The 19,974-nt window shown below is 44.7% G+C and overlaps 1 protein-coding gene across 1 annotated transcript; it reads left to right on the top strand.

Moving 5' to 3' along the window:
- The first annotated feature begins 592 nt into the window (after window positions 1-592).
- On the top strand, window positions 593-18,831 carry MSMO1 (methylsterol monooxygenase 1). Its single transcript, XM_004610363.2, has 6 exons — window positions 593-694; window positions 4,522-4,807; window positions 9,944-10,092; window positions 11,789-11,915; window positions 14,537-14,691; window positions 17,711-18,831. Exons 2-6 carry the CDS (start codon window positions 4,553-4,555, stop codon window positions 17,904-17,906), a joined length of 882 nt encoding a protein of 293 aa, XP_004610420.1. The 5' UTR covers window positions 593-694; window positions 4,522-4,552; the 3' UTR covers window positions 17,907-18,831.
- The last annotated feature ends 1,143 nt before the right edge of the window (window positions 18,832-19,974 follow it).

Raw genomic sequence — 19,974 nt, 5'->3', positions numbered from 1 at the left:
GAATTAGTATAGAGTCATTCTCTAAACTTTTCTGAACCTAGGTTTTGTCATTAGCAAAATAAGGATACTGGCAACCTCCTCTTTTAGGTTGTCGCGGGAGATACGTGAGATTTTAAACTGCACCTCTGTCCTCCGGGATTATTAAAGAAAATTTGGACGCGAGCTGGTGGATCTAAATCCTGGGTGCCGCCTCTAAAGCACGTACACCTTTTGAGTCATTTACACTAATGTCTTCCCCAGGTTTAGAGCGCGCGCCTGAGACTCAATTGCCAGATTGCTGACCCTTGGGGCCAGCGCTCAGGTGCAATCGGGTTTGTGCCCGCCCCCTTGCGTTGCGCTGCGCAACGCATTGCCCCGCCTCCTTGGTGGGCGTGCACCGCCCGCTACTGGCTTGACACCGCGGTCTCACTATCCTCACTCCATCGGCTGAGCCAATGGCTGGAAGGTATAGCATTCGAGGAAGAGTGTCGCACGATGACGAAAACTGAGCAGGCCAATCGCGTCTTTGAGGAGGCGGGACGGAAACCCTCGGGGGCCAATAGCGACCAAAAGAGCTGGCCTCGCCCTCCAGGCTCCACCCACAGGGCGGGGAGAGGCCGAAGTTCTGGCTGGCAGCGCTTGTCCGAGGGGGTGGCGGCAGTCCGCAGTCCCCGCGCGGTCTTCCAGGTGAGCGCGCCGGAAGAGCGGGTGCCAGGTAAGGAAGGCGAGAGGCGCGGGGTTCGGCCCGACGGTTCCCCGTGGTACGGGGGGTGGAATGGGGCGTGCACGCGGGGTCCTAGCGGGACGGAGTCGGGTGCCCGCGTTGGTGCTGGGCCGGGGAGGGTGCAGGGATGGAGCGGACGTCGAGGGAGGAGGTGCGGGGAGAAACAGCCGACGGCGGCGTGCAACTCTTCCAGGATGATGCCGCGGGCTTCCGAGAGCCTTCGGAAGAGAAGTTCCCGTTCAGGGTGGTGGAGCGCTCGAAGTTTTACAAAAGCAAAACCCCAAAGTGCCGCAGGGGAGACGGGAGCAGTTTCGGGTGTTCTGCAGGGGCGGGCAGAGGCGGCTCTCTGTGGGCAGAGCGGAATGAAGCCGATAGCGTACAGGTGACGCGTACAGGTGACGCGTGGGATGGCCCGGCAGTGCGTGCACTGGAGCCCGGCCCGGGCCTTCCTCCAGGGGGGAACTTGGCGCCGGAACTTTTGAGAGCGGGAGGAGCGGGGGTGATGGGGGCACTGGGGCGGGGGATAACCCGCCGTTGACTTAGATCTTGACTTCTGCTGGCCCAAGGAGGAGTTTCAGAAGAGCAGGACCAGAGGCCAGGCAGCTCTTGCAAATGTGTCCTATCAGTGAAAGGACCCATCAGCCACTGATGGCCGCATCCCCCATCCTCAACCCCCACCCACTAGAGTCAGGCTGCTCCAGGGGAAACTTTCGGGCTTCCTGGTTATCTAAGAAAGGAGGAAAGTTCACTCTTTCTTACCATTCTTTTTCTCTTTGACCTTTTTTTTTTTTTTTTGGTGAGGGGGTGGGGGGCGTTCGTTTGGCAGAACTGATTCCATATTCCCTTCTCTGTTGGTTCCCTGTTGCCCAGAAAGTAAATCCTGGCATACCCCCATGCCCATGAGTCCCAGCGTCTCTAACTTGGGAGAGTTTTAGGAACCAGTAGCAGAGACATGGAACGTTCCTTCTGAGATGACTAAGGCGGGAGGTGATTCACCAAGGTGGGGATCGAGAGAGGTGGGAGCATTGGGCAGCTCAGCCTGTGGCGTTGCTGAAGCTGCCTACACCTGGCAGCCATCCTCACACTTTGACACAGCAGGAATTCAGAGTTGGAGGCGGGCAGCTTGCTGGAGGGGCAGAGGTGGGGAAGGCGCTTCACTTTGAAGGTGAAGGGCGTGTCTCTGGGAAACTTCTCCAGCCTCCGTTTTAACTTCACTTCTCCATGATAGGCCAGACCCACAGATCAGGATGTGCCGAGGATCTGATTTCCCATGCTGGAGTTACCACAGCCAGGGGGCAGTTGCGTGCGGCTTGGAAGCCAAGACAAGAGTGGGTACCGGGTGTGAGAGAAACAGGCTCGTTGACATGCCAGGAAGAGTAGCTTTGGGGCCCTCAAAACGTCTGGGGCTGGTTGAGAAAACAAACAAGAGTTTTCATAGTGGGTATCACCCTCTCTGCTCCAGGCCTTCCTGGTCCCTCAGGCCTCCGAATTTCTCAGCCTGCCGCTCCTCTGGCTTCCCCACAAACGTCCCCACAAATGCTGCCTTTGTGGGGGCTGCACAGAGATGCTCCAGCTGGGCCAGAGCAGGTCTCAGGGGGAAGCGTTTCAAGGGAGAGAAGCAGCCACTTTCCAGACCGCTCAAAGGAACTGCAAAGGATGCTCACAGGCATTGTCTGGCAGGGCTAACAGAGTGCTTTTAGGAAGGTTCAGGGAGCAGGTTGTGGTTGCTGGCAAGTAAGTGCGAATTGTGCGAAAGTTCAGGAGATTCTGATGGGACCATTATCATTACAATCTTGTGCCCTGGTGAGGGCTGGGAGTCCCGCTTAACGTTCTTGTAGATGATAAAGCTGCAACTCCAGGAAGCTAGAGGCTGGAGGTCACCTGTGGGAAGTGCTTAGTGCTGGTTAAATGAAATGCGGTGATGACAGGGGTGGCGGAGAGATAGTATGAGCCCTTCCAGAAGTAAACCCTGAGCATTGTTGGGTGTCCCCCACCACCACGGTGATGACCTCATGGAAAGTGGTTATTGCAAAGATTGATTTTGACACCTTGACTTGATCTGAAGTGAGTGTGGGGCGGGGCTCTGCTGAGCTCTCCTCGGAGAAGAGAGATTGGTTTCTAGTGGATTGTAGGGAGTGAGGTGAGGGAAGCTTGTTCTGTAGAGTAACACTGTTCTTAAACTTGAACTTCCTCCATGAAGAGAGGAAAATGGGGGAAGGTAAATGATCTATGCGCAAGTTCAAGCAGGGCAGAATGAGGGTCTACAGGTGGCGGATGAGCCAAGACTTACTTCTAAGTGACTCTTTTAAAGTGCCCTGTTACAATTTCCCTCCCACCTTGTCCCCACAGTCCCCCTCTATGGCAGACACTTTTCTTCTCTCTTGTCTTTCTAGGCTCTGTGCTTTGTAACACTGTTACTGAAAGGGTGTCTTGCTTGTCACCTTACCTCCTTTCAGCACTCATTTTTTGTCCAGAGTGATCATCTCCAACTGTCACTGCAATTATCATTAACATTGCAAGTTTTTCCATGAAGACTTAAAAAAAAAAAGTGTACTTTATCCATTGTTGAGGGGTTCTGAGGAGGAGGGGGCTTGATTGGCTTCCCATCCAGCTGTGCTTGCTCAGGGCTGATTCTTGGCTCAGTGCTCAGGGATCACTCCTGGCGGGGACTGGAGACCATTTGGGGTTTTCACAGATTTGAACCAAGGTAAGCCGCGTGCAAGCAGCTGCCCTACGCACTGTACTATCTTTTAGGCCCCCAACTGTTGTTCTTTTGGGTCTTGTTCCTGAAAGTTCTTGTGTAACTTTTCAGTCAGTTTCTACAAATGGAGCCAGTAGACATCTGGTACAGTGTCTTTTTTAAAAAATTCATTTTGGCTTTAAAAGATTTTATTAATGGCGATAGTGGCAGAATAATCATAGAAGTCCTTGTGACTTTGAGCTCCTCTATTGTATTTATAAAGATATCTCTTCTGTTTTATTTAACTGCAAGTCTGGCCACACACCTGAAAGTGGGCTGGGTTACTGTCTACCATTATTTCCGTGTATGCTTTGTGCAATCTCAGCTTCTTTTGCCCCCCTCATGTTCTCCCAGTCAACATGTTACGAAAGTCACCCGTCATTTGAGATTCTTTGATTCCAGTTTATTTGAAATAACTTTTCAAGAGCTCCTTCTGTGGCTTTGTCATACGGAAGGGATCCCTTTCTCCTCCAGAACAGGCGGAATTTCTTTTTTTTCTTTTTTTTAATTTATTTTCATAAAGTTGTTCACATTAATTGATTACATTGAGTATTTCAACACCAATACCACCATTATTTCACCTTCCACCACGAGTATTTCGAAATTTCCCACCACCATTCAAGCCTGCCTGCCAGGGGCAGATGCCAGATAATTTATTTTCTATGGCCTATTATGAATATCATGAGAGGTCATGCACTTCTGGAGTTCTAAAGTTGTAAGTGGTTGGGGTCCAAGGACATCTCTGTAGGGAGCTAATCCATTTTGAGATTCATCTGGGAGTCTCTGGATCAAGGCCCTTGATGCGCTGAGATGGTGCCCAGAGGCAGATCATGGGCATGACAGACAGGACCCCAAGCGGGCAGGGAGACAGGAAGGGATGACCCGTTGCTGATGCTGCCATGTTGCCTGGAATCTTAGTCCCAAAACCGTGTACCTGGTTTTCTGGAAGCTGGTGGCTATCGGGGTTTCATCTGGAGTGGCATCATTGTTGTTGTTGTTGTTTTTTTCCTTAATCAAAATCAAAAGATCCTTGGAATTACATTGTTCTGCTTCCTCGTTTTTCTCTTGATGTTGACAGAAACGGAAGGCTGTCAGCGGAGATTGGAAAGATGGCGCTGAATGACAGCGTGGGCATTTTGAGTTCGGCATCTCTGGCCGTGGAGTACATGGACTCGCTCATACCTGAGAATCCACTGCAAGAACCCTTCAAAAATGCTTGGAACTCTATGTTGAACAACTACACAAAATTCCAGATTGCAACATGGGGATCCCTCATTGTTCACGAGGCCCTTTATTTCCTCTTCTCTTTACCTGGATTTTTGTTTCAGTTTATACCTTTCATGAAGAAGTATAAAATTCAGAAGGTGAGTGTGATGAATTTGCCATGGCATATATTAATTAGTATTGTTGGATATTTTTAAAGTACAGGTAACTTTGTTTTGAGGTACTCTAGATCTTTCCTATTTAACAAAACAACAAAGACACGCAAGTAAATTTTAAGTTTTCTAGTAAAATACATTAAAAAGTATAAAGATATCGGGTGTTAGTAGGAGTTAAACTGGAAACTAATTTAAATGCTCCATTCAATTCAACCCAATAAACCCAAACTATTATTTCAGCAAATAATTATAATTTTGAAGTGCGTACTGTAATATCTTGTACCCTTATTCTCCATAAAAGTTTTCAAAATAATTGCATTTTACACTGATTTTAAGCCTTCTCCATTTAGTCATAGTTAGTGTTCAGTAGCCTGGTTATTAGTTGCAAGTTTTGTTAAATTGTGCTTATCATACATGTGATGTTTATTTAATTTAGATTTGTAAGTAGTTGTTATTTTTAAACAAGCTGGAATGGGAAATTGCAGGAATTTGTGGATAGTGTTTTCTAATTCACTCTACTCGAAGAACTTGATCAGACCTAATTATGCTTTCGCTAAATAAACAGAACTCCTTGGTATTCACTTTAATGCACTTAATGTTTCCCTTTTTCTTTTGTTTTGTTTTTTTTCCTTTTTGGTCACACACCTTAGGGGTTACTCCAAGGAGTACACAGGAGGCCATATGGAATGCTGAAAATTGAACTTGGGTCAGCCGTGTACAAGGCAAATGCCTTCACCCTGTACTTTCGCTCAGGTCCAATGCACCAAATGTTCTTGAGAGCCGTCTCTCCATAACAAGTGCTCAGACAGACACAGCCTGTTCTCAGTTTGGCTCATAGGGAAAGCAGCCAGCTTGACCCTTGTGAACACCAGTGGCTTGACCTAGTTTAAAAACAGAATCGAGATTAACTCCTAGTCCACCATTGGTCAGCTCCTGAGAGTTTCCTTTTTAATTAAAAAAAAAAAATGTATTTAAGTTTGAAGGGCCACACCAAGCAGTGCTCGGGGCTTCTTTCTCTTGGCTCTGTGCTCAGGGGTCACTCCTGATGGGCTTGGGGGAGACCATCTGGGGTGCTGGGGAGTGAACCCAGGTCAGCCACATGCTAGGCAAGCGCCTTATCTCTCCGACTCTCTCTCTCTGAGTTCATCCTGGGCGTTTCTAATGCTTCCTGTTTCCTTTCCTGAAAAGCCTTGGTCCAGGTTGCCATGGACACACTCCTCCATGGAGACGATCCACACCCACTGAGTCTGTGTGAGGGGCTGCCTGCACTCTCCTCACTCCTCGACCTGGTAGCTTGATGGCTTCTCCCAGGAAGTGAAGCAAATGCCAACAGGTGCCTGGAGTTCAATTGAAAGAAGGGAGGATGTGGAGTGACACAGGGTGGAAGTGGAGAGAACGTGGCCGGGTAAAGGAGAGCATTCAGTGAACCCTAAGTCAGGGGACAAAGTTCCACGGGGCCTGCTTTGAGAGGGGGAGTCTGGCGGTGGCCATCACCTGGTTTTTGTCCTGGGACTGATTTCTTGCCAAGTTGACTGAGCACTTTCTTTGCTTCTGCCCTTCACTCACTGCTCAAATAAGTGGTAACCTTTTCTGAGCAAGGAAGACTTGCTCAGTCAATGTTGTATGAGTGGCTTTAAAATAAAAGGCGACAGAAACAAGAACCAGCAACTGTGCAGTTGATTACAACGACTTAACGGCTAGACTGACAGTGTGGGCAGGCCCTCGGTGCTTCCTGTCTGTGAGCTTCCTTTTTTTTATTTTATTTATTTATTTTTTTAAACTTTTTATTAAATCACCATGTGGAAAGTTACAAAGTTCTCAGGTTTATATGTCAGTTATACAATATTCAAACACCCATCCCTTCACCAGTGCCCATATTCCACCACCAAAAATCCCAGTATACCCCCCGCCCCCACCCCCTACCCCCTACTGTATAACTAATGAATTTCACTTCATTTTTTCTTTACCTTGATTACATTCCATAATTCAACACAAAACTCACTATAGTTGTTGGAGTTTCCAACCAAGAGAGACAGACCTACTACATTTGATAATTAGTTTTTCATTGCTGGAAATGAAGAGGTATGTAGCCCCACTGCTACAAGTACATAACACTCTCTCTCTCTCTTTTTTTTTTTTTTTTCCTTTTTCCTTTTCCCTTTTTTTTTTCTTTTTCCCCCTTACCCCCCTTCCTGCGCCTCATAGTATGGTGTACGCCATGCCGCGTCGGGCAGCGTGGGGCTTTTGCTTAGTTCACAGTCCAGAGAGGTGGCTGCTACATTAAAAACCTTCAATATTTCAACAACAACTTACTGTTATTATTTGGAGTTTCCCCCCCAAGTCAGGGCTGTTCAAAAGGAACCGTTTCACATTGCTGACAATTATAAATGTTAATATATAATTGCCGCGTCTGCGCGGTTTTGGATTTCTGTATAAAGTCCAGGGAAAATTCTGCCAGAAATTACATAGCCCAGCTGTGAGCTTCCTTTTTTTTAAAAAAAAATTTTTTTTTCTAATTGAATCATCATGAGAAACACAGTTTTAAAGTTGTTCCTGAGGCACATATGCTGCCTGAGCCCATGTGTCGCCCACATCTCCCCTCTTGAGATGTGGACTTTCATGCTCTCATGTCCAATGCTGGGGTGTGTGTAGGGGTGCTCTCCGCCCTTGGAGAAGCCCAGATTCTCTCTTGAGCACATTACTCTCCACTCTCTCATTTTCTCTCCCTTCTTCCCTTCAACACCTCCAAATAAAAAAAGTGTGTAATTTTAAAAAAATTAAATTAAGTTGTAAGCTGTTTAATTCTGCAATGTTCCAGCACCCGTCCCCTTCACCAGTCTACATTCCCCTACCCCAGTGTCAGTCCCCACATTCTGCCTCTAGGGCAGACACTTTTCTTCTCTCTTTTCCTTTTAGGCTACCTGGTTTGCAATACTGTTACTGAAAGGCTATCTTGCTTATCTCTGTGCCTCCTTTCTGCACTCATTTTGTGCCCAAAGTGATCATCCAACTCTCAATGTCATAGTGGTCCCTTCCCTGTCCTGACCACTCTCCCTCCCCCTTTGTGGCAAGTTTCTATTCATGGACCAGTCCTCCTGTCCCTTGTTTCTATGTTTCTGGGTATTATTTACATACTATGTTGTTGCTTTTTTTTTTTAATATCTCTCAAATGAATGAGATTATTCTGTGTCTGTCCCTCTCCCTCAGACTGATTTCACTCAGCATGACACTCTCCATGTCTGTCCGTGTATAAGCTGATTTTCTGACATCATCTTTCCTAACAGCTGCGTCATGTTCCATTGTGTATATGAATCAGAGTTTCTTTATCCATTGCCTTGAGCTTTCTTGATGTTAAACTGCGATTGCAAAAGTCAGACATCTGGAAATTTTCTTAAGGATATCCATATATCTTTTCTGAAGTTCATGGTTCAGTTTGTAATCCTTTGTGCTAGGAAGCAGTTGTATATAAAGTAGAACATGTTTTACTAGGTCTGTGCTTGGGATTATTAAAAGTAACTTGTGTACATTTCAAATTGTGTAGCATGTGGTATTGCTGTGATGGATGATTAATTTTTGTCTCCATCTTGCCAACTCTGGGTTTTAGATTCTCTCCAAGAAACTGAGTGTGTCCAACTAAATTTCTGTAGGAAACAGTGCTATTCCATTTAAAACCAGAATCTTCTGTTTCTGCTGCCCACAAGTACAGAGACCAGAGATTTGGAGGCTCATACCCGCAGAGTAGAAGTTAGCATCTTATAGTTAAGGAAACCGAATGTGAATCGCAGCACTGATTCACTCGCTGAGGACAGTGCCTGGCCCTTTGGATCTGTTCCTAGTTCAGCGTTCTCTCCTTTTCTGACCAGCGAAGTAAGTTGCAAAGTGCTTCCAGAACAGAGCTGGAGTTTCATGAGTCCTGCTTCTCTTACCCCTGCCTGTGTGATCATGGCCAAGGCAGACGGCCTCTTTGGGTTTCTGCTCAGCAGTACTTCCCATAGCTGGTATACAATAGTTGGGATATAATTTAACATTTAAGGAGTTTTATCTGTAGATTTCAGATTTGGTTTGGTTTGCTTTGGTTTTGGGGCCACACCCAGCAGTCCTTAAGGTTTTCTCCCAGCTCTGTGCTCAGGGATCACTCCTGCTGGGCTCGGGGTGCTGGGGATCGAACCCGACTTGACCACATGCAAGGCAAACACCCTACCCACTGTACTAACACTTTGGCCCAGATTTCAGAATTTTTAAATAAGAATATTTTATGACAAAGCAATAACTGCTATTTATTATCACAGTCTTTCTGTAAGGTACGGTTTTTATGTAAACATTTGGTCCCTAAAATTGAATTTTTTTTTTTTTTAATATATAAGACTTGCTAAGCCAGCCTGCTGGGTTTTAAGATCGCCACAGTGTGGGTCTCCCTTCTCTTATTTTGACTTCTCTGGATTTCATCATCAGGGGACTTCAGTACTCTGAAGTTCCTTAACCTTGGCGGGTTTCTAATTCTGTCCTTAAATAAGAACAAAATGAACTTAATTCTGGGAATGAATGCTGCCATATGGCTAAGAGATCAGTTTACCTTTGAAATAAAGATGTTCAGGGCAGCGTGTGCAGTTGCTTCAAGGGGAGGTGGAGGAGGGCTGACCATAATCTTGGCTTAACCCATTTCTTCTCTGAAATTCCTGGTAGGAAAAGCAAATGCTTTGGGTGCAGTGAAGACTGGGGAATTTATTCATTGCACAGTCCTTCTTTGGGTGTTTGAGATCACTGTAGCCGAAATACCCGGGTTTGTTGATAACAATTCCTTCCCCAATTGAACGTAATGATAGTTGTTAAGAATTGCAGTTGGGAGCCTGGGGAGATCTCAGGTGTTAAGAGCACACACCTGGCATGTGCACAACCCTGAGTTTGATCCCCAGCATGGCATGGTTTCTCAGGCATCGCTGGCCAGGCTAACCGTGGTGACTCTTGGGGAAAAAATTTAGGTTGAGAAGGATGTTTTTATTAATAGCATAGAATTAAGCTCTCTGCAAACAGTAGAGAAAAAGTTTACTTCTAGTGTCAGGTTAACTAACGAGAGGAGAAAGATCAATACTAAATACTCTATTTTTATTTTTTTCTCCATAGGATAAAACAGAATCATTGGAGGGCCAGTGGAAGTGTTTTAAAGTGCTTCTCTTTAATCACTTTTGTATTCAGCTTCCTTTGATTTGTGGAACTTACCATTTCACAGAGTATTTCAATATTCCTTACGACTGGGAAAGGATGCCAAGATGGTATGTAGATGAAGATTTGGTATTCGTACTCAGTCAGGGCCTGTTACCCAACAAAATGTACTTAATGTTCATCTTCTTTTTTTATTTGGTTATTGTTTTATATTCTAAATTTCAGGTATAAGTAAATTATGTTGAAGAGGAAGTCAGTAGAAACTTAATTGTAAAACTTAAAGTGTTTCCATTTTTATATCTTTTTGTTATTAATGTGTCATTTTGCTGGGTGGCAAGTTTCTCACATCAGAAATTAATCAAAAGGCCGGAGCAATAGTACAGCAGGTAGGGTGTTTGCCTTGCATGTGGCCGACCTGAGTTCAATCCCCGGCATCCCATATGATTCCCCCAAGCACCGCCAGGACTAACTCCTGAGTGTAGAGCCAGGAGGAACCCCTGAGCATTGCTGGGTGTGACCCAAAAAGGGGGGAAAAAAAGTTAATGTGGCCCCTTCTATGTCAGTGTGCTTGGGCCTTTTCACCCCTGCAGTCCAGCCTTGTCCCTCACACTGGTGCACAGGCTGGCAGTTAGACCCAAGGTGAGAGAACATTCGACCTGCAAGCTTTCTACGCCTGCCAGCTGGCACCGGTCTCCTGACATTTAGTTACAGACCGCTGTGCACTTGACTGTGCAGGTGCTAATACCATGAGAAGGATGTCACATTCTTTGTGATTTTGCTTGTTCAGGCCATAACCAACTGCACTTCGAGTTTACTCCTGGCTCTGCACTCAGAAGTTATACTCTTGGTGGTGCTCAGGGAACCATATGGGATGCCGGGGATTGAACCGGGTTTGTTACATGCAAAGCAAGTCTTCTCTGAATTTTTAAGAGAAAATAGATTGAAATACATACTTAATTATTTGTTCCTGACATTACCTGAATACATATGTATGAATATATTGATGCATAATTTTTCCTTTATTACTTTTCTTCCTTTTTTAACTGTTTGGGGCTATACCCATCTGTGCTCAGGGTGTATTCCTATCTGTGTTCAGGGATCACTCCTGTGGCACTCAGGGGACATATGGGATGCTGGGGATTGAACCTGGATCGTATTCAAGGCCAACACTGCCCACTTTACTGTCTCTCTGGCTCCAAACATTTACTTGTTTTTTTTGCTTTAGTTTCTGGACCACCGCCAGTGGTGCTCAGGACTTAATTCTGTCTCTGCTCAGAGCACTCCTGGCAAGGCTTAGGGGAATTCTGTGTGTTTCCAGGGGCTGAACCTGGGTTGGCAGCATGCATGGCAAGCACCCTACCCACTGTACTACTCCCCATCTCCTCAAGGTGTAACTGTTTTTTATGTAACATAGACTCAGCATATAAAGCAGTTTCTGTGTATATGTTCATATGTCTATAAAAGTATTTTTTACACATTGCACTTTTGTCCTGGGGGGGAAGTGATCTAACGATTATTAATTTTAATTCAAGCCAAGTTTATTACTATTCCTAAAAGTGAATGGGTTTTGGGGGGCTCGGGGTGCATACAAAACAGGGTTTCACCCCAGTGCGCTGTCTGCCAGGTGTGTGTGTGGGGTGGCCTCCCAAGCATGCTCAGGACCCAGAGGTCACTCTTGGCCTCAGACTTGTCCGGGCAGTGCTGTGTGGGCTGGATGGACAATGTCTCAAGTAGTGACCCTGAGTAAAACTGTATAATTTGCACAAAAAAAAAATAATTTCTGCTTACACTATTTTTCACTTGCAGGTATTTACTCATGGCACGGTGCTTTGGCTGTGCAGTGATCGAGGACACTTGGCACTATTTCCTGCACCGGCTCTTACACCACAAAAGAATATATAAATACATTCACAAAGTGCATCATGAGTTCCAGGTAGGTGCAAGTTATGCTTAATGCTTTTCTTCCCTTTTAGTACTAAAGTGTCACTTTTATTTCCTGAGCTTTCAAAAATCACTGGTGTTTTTCTTTCTTTTCCCTTTGGCAGAAGGGTTAAGATCATGACACTCTGGGTCAGAGATTGTCCAAAGGGTATGGTGACCTGGGTTTGATTGACAGCACTGCATGTTGTCTCCATTACTTGGTGGGTGTGGCCCCAAAACAAACAACAAAAGGACTACACGCATGTTAAACCATTTTCCAGTTTTACATGCCTTCCTTCCTTCCTTCCCTCCTACCTTCCTTCCTTCCCTCCTACCTTCCTTCCTTCCTTCCTTCCTTCCTTCTTCTTCCTCCCTTTCATTCTTGTTTCTGTTTTCTTTCCCCTTTCACTCTCTCTCTCTTTCTTTGTTTTTGGGCTGCACCCAGCAATGCTCAGGGGTTACTCCTGGCTCTGTACTGAGAAATTACTCTTGGTGGTGCTTGGGGGACCATATGATACAGGGGATCTAACCTGGGCCAGCCGCATGCAAGGCGAATGCCCTGTCCATTGTACTATTTCTCCAACCTTTTCAGTTCTACACACTTTCTGTTGTTTTCTTCTTCCTGTTTGTTTTGGGACTTTCGTTTTATTGCAGGGGGGTTGGGGGATGCACTCCTGGTAGGTCTTGGGGGACCATATGCAGTGCTGGGGATTGAACCAGGGTTAGCTACATGCAAGGCCAATGCCTCATCCTCTGTATTATTTCTCCGGCCCCAACACATTTCTTTTTAAGCATCTTAATTTCAGAAGAAATTGAGTCTTTGGATAAAAACTGTGTGAAGTTCAGGCTTTCTTCTTTGTAGCCATAGCACCTTTGTGCTCCAGCTTTATCCTGGCAGGTTAGAAGAGGCTGGTGTGAGGTGGGATCTTTTAAATGGAATGCAACAGAGCTTTCACCTTTAAACTTTGGAACAATTTATGGCTTAGTTTGAACACATTTCTACCCATGGTTTACTCTTGAAAAACAATGATTGTGATCAGAGCTGCTTTGATGTAGTTCTGTCATGTATTTTTTTTTTCTTTTTGGGTGACACCTGGCGAAGCACAGGGGTTACTCCTGGCTCTGCACTCAGGAATTACTCCTGGCAGTGCTCAGGGGACCAGATGGGATGCTGGGAATTGAACCCAGGTTGGCCACATGCAAGGCAAACGCCCTATCCGCTGTGCTATCACTCCAGCCCCATATAGACTTTTTTTTAATTGAAAATTTTTTGAGGTGTCTTAGTTATCCAGTATTTATCAGCAGCTGTTTCTTAGAACAAATTCAGGTGCTTAAGCCAGACTGCAAGTTCAAGTCAGTTGTATCATAATGCTTTTACCTGAATCCATCAAAAGTAGTTAGGAAGATTTAATTAAGAACCTCTTGATAGGAACATAACATATTGACATAACATATTGAGAATTTCTGTAGTTTAAATTCAACTGTATCATCACATAGAGGAATAATATGTTCATATAAAACTATACACATAAATACATAAATCAGAACCAATGTGTTAAGGGTTGTCCAGAGGAAAAAAATCAATAAGAGATAGATAGACGTAGAGGGCCTGGAATGATAGTCCAGTGGATAGAGCATTTGCTTTGCCTGTCACTGACCCGGGTTCCATCTGCAGCACCCCAAATAGTACCTATGAGTACCACCAGGAATGATTCCCTGAGCACTGCTGGGTACGACCCAAAATTGGCGGGGGGGGGTGGAGGGGTGGGGAGATTGAGATTGAGAGATTTTAAGGTACTGGTTCATGGTTATGGAGACTGGTGCATTTGGAATTGGTAGGGCACATCACAAGCTGGAAAATAAGGTTTGAATTATGAGTTAGTGTTATAGTCTTGAGATTGGGCCCCATGGGGCTGCAGGTGGAAAGCTCTGGCAAGATTTCCATATTGCAGGCTTATGAATCCCTCTTTTGGGGAAAAGTCAGAATTTGCTCATAAGACCTCCTCCAACTGATTGGATGGGGTGCACCAGTGCTTCTGAGGGCCAGCTCCTTTGCTCAGAATCTGCTATTTCATTGTTTTAAGCTTGTTGAGGGGGAGGGGGGACTGGGTGTTTTCGGGCTACACCCGGCAGCTCTCAGGGATTATTCCTAGCCCTGTGCTCAGGGATCACTCTTGCTATTGGAGGAACCATCTGTGACGCCAAACTTAGGAGTAAACTTAAGGTCAGCCACATGCAAGGCAAGCGCCCTACCTGCTGTGCTATCCAGCCCCTGGATCTGCTGCTGAGACGCTAGTGAGATCTAAAACAAAAATACAGCAACAGCAAAAACACCTTGACCGACAGGTATTTAACTGTGTGATCAGACACCAGAGCTCAGTTGTTGCATAGTTGGGCAGGAGCAGTAGGACAGCAGGAAGGGTGTCTGTCTTGTACATGGCCAACCTGGGTTTGATCCCCAGCATCTTATATATTCCCCCATGCACTGTCAGGAGTAATTCCTGAGCCAGGAGTAAACCCTGAGCATCGCTGGGTGTGACCCAAAAAGCCAAATATATATATATATATATATATATATGCACGTAGAATGAACCAGAACAGTACGTGAAGGACTGCTCTCTCTCTCTGTCTCAGGCTCCGTTTGGAATGGAAGCTGAATACGCACACCCCCTGGAAACGCTCATTCTCGGGACAGGCTTCTTCATTGGAATCGTGCTTTTATGTGATCATGTCATTTTACTTTGGGCGTGGGTGACTCTTCGTTTGCTAGAAACCATTGATGTCCACAGGTAAGTTGCCATTTCTGTTCAGGCACATCTCTTTTCGTGGCCATAGATGACTTGTATGTGGATTCAAAGGAGAGAATCTTTTGGGTTGGGCGGGGAGTGCCAGTGACGGGGCCCAGTGCTTCCGTGCACTGAGCACATGCTTTTCCTACTGAACTAACCCCCAGACTCGAATTTTGTTATGCAAACAAGAGCATATCATTATTGGGTAAAAATTAGATTTGGGGTTTGGAGAAGGCGTTGGGGCATTCCTGGCTGTATTCAGGGCTTGCTCCTCACTGTACTTAGGGGTCACTCTTGGCAGTGTTTGGGAGACTCATTTGCAGTGCCAGGGATTTAAACTGGGGCCAGCCTCATGCAGGCAAGTGCCTTAAGCCCTGTACTGTCTCTCTGGTCTGAATTCTTATTTGGGGAAATATCCTGAGACATTCAGCCTTCATCAGCTAGCACCCTCCCCGCTCTCTGCAGGCTCTGCTTGAACATGTACCTGAGTCACAGGTTTCCTTTATGTGGGTTGAAATTATTTTCTGTTTTATGACTTTTTTTTTTTAACTTTTTATTAAATCACCATGTGGAAAGTTACAAAGTTCTCAGGTTTATATGTCAATTATACAATATTCAAACAGCCATCCCTTCACCAGTGCCCATATTCCACCACCAAAAACCCCAGTATACCCCCCGCCCCCACCCCCTACCCCCTACTGTATAACTAATGAATTTCACTTCATTTTTTCTTTACCTTGATTACATTCCATAATTCAACACAAAACTCACTATAGTTGTTGGCGTTTCCAACCAAGAGAGACAGACCTACTACATTTGACAATTAGTTTTTCATTGCTTTTGGAAATGAAGAGATATGTAGCCCCACTGCTACAAGTACATAACTCTCTCTTTTTTTTCCTTTTTCCTTTTCCCTTTTTTTTTTTTTCTTTTTCCCCCTCATCCCCCTTCCCGCGCCTCATAGTATGGTGTACGCCACGCCTCGTCGGCCAGTGTGGGGCTTTTGCTTAGTTCACAGTCCAGAAAGGTGGCTGCTACATTAATAACCTTCAATATTTCAACAAAAACTTACTGTTATTATTTGGAGTTTGCCCCCCAAGTCAGGGCTGTTCAAAAGGAACCGTTTCACATTGCTGACAATTATAAATGTTAATATATAATTGTCGCGTCCGCGCGGTTTTGGATTTCTGTATAAAGTCCAGGGAAAATTCTGCCAGAAATTACATAGCCCAGCTCACAGTCCCAGTGCATTGCTGTAAGAAGTCTCTGGATTCAAAGTCTTTAGGCGCAGAGGGTCCGATTCACGCTCAGCGGCTCCGGATTTAACTGGGCCGAGGGCGTGCCGGTTACGCCCCCCCTTCCTATGAGTTCCTGGGAGCCCCAAAAGTAAAAACCGAATACCTCTGGGTTTGGAGTCATAGAAGATGGCGCCTGCCACATGGGTGCCGCCAGCCCGCCGCTTTCCGTGCAGGAAGACAGGGTGGGGAGGAAAAAAAATCCACCCCCTGGCAGTACAGAGTTGTAGCCCAGTTCGCAGTCCCAGTGCATTGCTATCGGATGCTGCGCTGGATGCCTGAATGTGTTAGATCTCTGGAATCAAAGTCTTTAGGCGCAGAGGGTCCGATTCACGCTCAGCGGCTCCGGATTTATCTGGGAGTTTTATGACTTTTTTAATGCCTCCTATGCTGAATGTTCATTATTTGAAAATTATTTTAGCGTCATTTCATTTAGATCTGGGACTAACTACCGGTGAGAAAAGAACATCAAATTCTAAGAATTATGCTTAAACCACTAATGCAGCAAATGAATGTGTCTTGTCCTAGCAGAGGATGTTGTGGATCATTTATAGGCAGTGTCTCTCAGTGTTTGTCCTCATTATTCTTTTCTCCTACTGCCCCTCCCAGCCTTCTGAAGGCAGTGAGGAATTGGGTTTATGTGGACTATTATAATTATCAATATCAGATTTTAGATGTGTAGTTAAAACTAAAGGAAGAGGGCAGGAATGATAGTATAGTGGGTAGGATGCTTACCTTGCATGCAGCCAACTTAGGTTCAATTGCCAGCACTGCATATGGTCCCCCGAACCCCTCTCGGCAGAGAGAGCCAGGGGAGCAAGCCCTGAGCACTACCCCGTGTGCCCCCCAAACCAAAATAAATAGTTAAAGGTACTCTAAAATTTGACCTCTCAGAAATCATGTATGTCTGCCCCAAACAATAGAAGGCACACTGGTTTGACACGTAATCACAATGACATAGTTCCAGCTTGTCATTTCCTGAGAGAGGCAAGGCAGGTACATACAACACAGCCGTTGCCCCCATTTTGGAACTAATTTCATATGACCCTTCATCATTGCTCAATAGTGCAGAGAATGTTGCAGATTGGGAGAAGAGAACTCTCAAACAGCAAGGAAAAACAGTTTGAAAATCAATGTTGAAAGATCATTTACTGTAAACTCTTACATCCTCTGATAGAATTTCCATAAATCTTTTCCAAAATCATCTGTGACAACTTTTAATATCTTGTTTAAAAATTTGGAGGCAACAGGGGCGAAGACATAGGCAGGTGGGCCGCTTGGTTTGCACGTGGCCCACCCAGATTGAATCCCCAGCATCAAGTATGGTCCCCAGCCCCTTCTGGGAGTAATTCCTGAGTGCAAAGTCAGAAGTAAACCCTGAGCGTTGCCAGAGCCAAGTCCCCTACCAAAACAACAACAACAACAAAATGGTTTTTATTTAAAACTTTGAGGTACCATGATTTATAATACAGTTCTTGCTAGAGTTTCATGCATACAACTCTCCAATGCCCCCAGGACCACCGGAGGGTCCTTTGCCTCCATCATTGTCCGCCTGAGCCCACCCCCAAAGAATATGCACCGTTTTCTGTACGTTTTATCAATGTGTCAGAAATAGATTTAGGTGAAGTGGGAAGTTACTTTGGACTTGTTAATGAACCTGTGGAGAAGTCATTATTTGAGATGTGGTCATTTGCTTAATAATTGTTAACTCATTTTTATTTCAGTGGTTACGACGTTCCCCTCAATCCGTTGCATCTCATCCCTTTCTATGCTGGCGCTCGGCATCATGATTTTCACCACATGAACTTCATTGGAAACTATGCCTCAACGTTTACCTGGTGGGATCGAATTTTTGGGACAGACTCTCAGTATGTTGCCTACTATGAAAAGGTGAAGAAATCAGAGAAAAAAACCGAATAATATCTCCGAGGCGAAACCAACCCTGACACCCACCTTTTCCTGACTCAGCGCTAGTAGCAAGGGTTGTATCTGGGGACCAGAAATAAAATGTCTGAGCTGCTAAGTGATAAAAAGAAATTAACCCTTTTATTCTCATCCAAGTGGGAACTTTTTCCCCTTTACACACAAATCCTGTATGTGTAGAAAGAAGGAAATATTTAATAAGTCTGACTTTTTCATGAAGAGTTTTTGTAAAGATTGTGTTTCTAACCTTACAGAGAGGTTTTAAGTAATGGAAGAAGTATTAATCTATGACTTTGCTCCTGTGGTAAATACCTTAAACCTAGAGTTGAAGTGGGTTTTTATGTCTTTTAAGTACAGAGTGGTCACAAATTCTTAAAAATCATGGTGACTTTGTACTGAGCTTTAAAAGTGTTTTTTTAGAATCTGCCTAGAGATGATGTGGCGAGGAATAGCCAATGGGTGGAACTCTACTCTTGCTTCTAACTGACCAGTGTGAGTGGTTTTCTTTCTTTGAGAAGCCCTTATTTTGATTGTAGTGGCACCTGTAAGTTAAAGCATTCTGAATTAGTGTACATGATGTGTTTTAGTCTCAAGATTTTCAGGTAATTGGAATTTTTTTTTTAAAAGTTGGGTCTTATTTCTGCGATGGACCATTTCATTTTTGCCTATCACGTTTTCATCAAACTAAAGCTGTATCTTGAAACTTTGTAAACTGACTTGCTGTCTTTGCACTTTGAATTATTGAAATAAATGTGATTTTTTTGATCTAATTATCAAGTTTCCGGTTTTGAACATGAGCTGTCTCACCTTTTATTCTGATAAGAAAAGTGACAAATCCTTATATTGTTGAGCTTTACAATAAAAGGACAAATTATTTTTTAAGTGCTGCTTTTGCTAAAATAAACTTTTTTTGGCAGTTTGAGTGTGTATTTATCAGGTTCTCTATTGCAGGACATTTCACTAACTGCATAAAGTGGAAGGTACTGAAGCAGCTCTTTGCTGTGCTTGGAAAGTTGCTTGTCCAAATGAACAAATAAACCCTTTTTGCAGTGCTCGGCACCTTTCTGGCAATATTCCAGCCAACCTGGATGACTCAATGGTAGAGAGGGCCTAGTAATGTGGTACTGCTCAGACCCAATGGTGATGGAAGTCACCAGGGCTACATTTAGGGGTGCTTGGGGGGTTCATAACAGTGAACTAGAGATAACTTAGTCAGTGACTCCCTCTCAGTACTAAGAGAGACAGCGACACCTACTGTTAGAAATGATGCTAAACAACATTCTCATTCACTCTCAAAAGTTTAGCTTTTTATTGAAAGCTTCAAAGTACCCTAAGTTGTAGTTCAGGCTTTTAAGACGGAAACTGTGCCTGAGGCAAATAGTGTTTTCGCCATTTCTGGGCAAGGAAATGTTTAGATGAAATTATTCTACCAGAGAGTTAATCTCTTGGTTTCAGGAACCATGCTTGTGGCTACAAAGCATATCTACACTTGCAGCCATATAAAACTCCCAGGGAGCAGTTTTCCAAATCTAGGTCAGAGTGAAAAACAGCTGTGATTCTACTAGATAAAATGGATGATCTGTTTTGGATATTGAGTAATTTGGAGGGCTGGAACACTTGTACAACACTTGTCTTGCGTGGGTGAGTCCTTTCCAATCCTGGGCACCACCAAAAAAAAAAAATCTGGAAACTTCATCATTACAACAACAAATAAGTAGAGTATGCTTAGGACTATAAGAATGATGCACATGGGACTGGAATGATAGCACAGCGGGTGGGGCGTTTGCCTTGCACGTGGCCGGCCCGGGTTCGATTCCCAGCATCCCGTATGGTCCCTTAAAGCATCGCCAGGAGTAATTCCTGAGTACATGAGCCAGGAGTAACCCCTGTGCATCGCTGGGTGTGACTCAAAAAGCAAAAAAAAAAAAAAAAAGGTCTATGGCAGATAATGAGACCAGCAACCCAATCACTAATTCTTATGTTCCTACACAAAAACCAGGTCTATCAAATTCAATATTCCAGTTCCCATAAGCTTGTGCTGCAGGAAGACTAGCTGAACTTTTTA

This window comes from Sorex araneus, chromosome 1, assembly GCF_027595985.1.
Source record: "Sorex araneus isolate mSorAra2 chromosome 1, mSorAra2.pri, whole genome shotgun sequence".
NCBI lineage: Eukaryota > Metazoa > Chordata > Mammalia > Eulipotyphla > Soricidae > Sorex > Sorex araneus.
The sequence above is the reverse complement of the archived record's forward strand: the minus strand, read 5'-3'. Positions and strand labels throughout refer to the sequence as shown.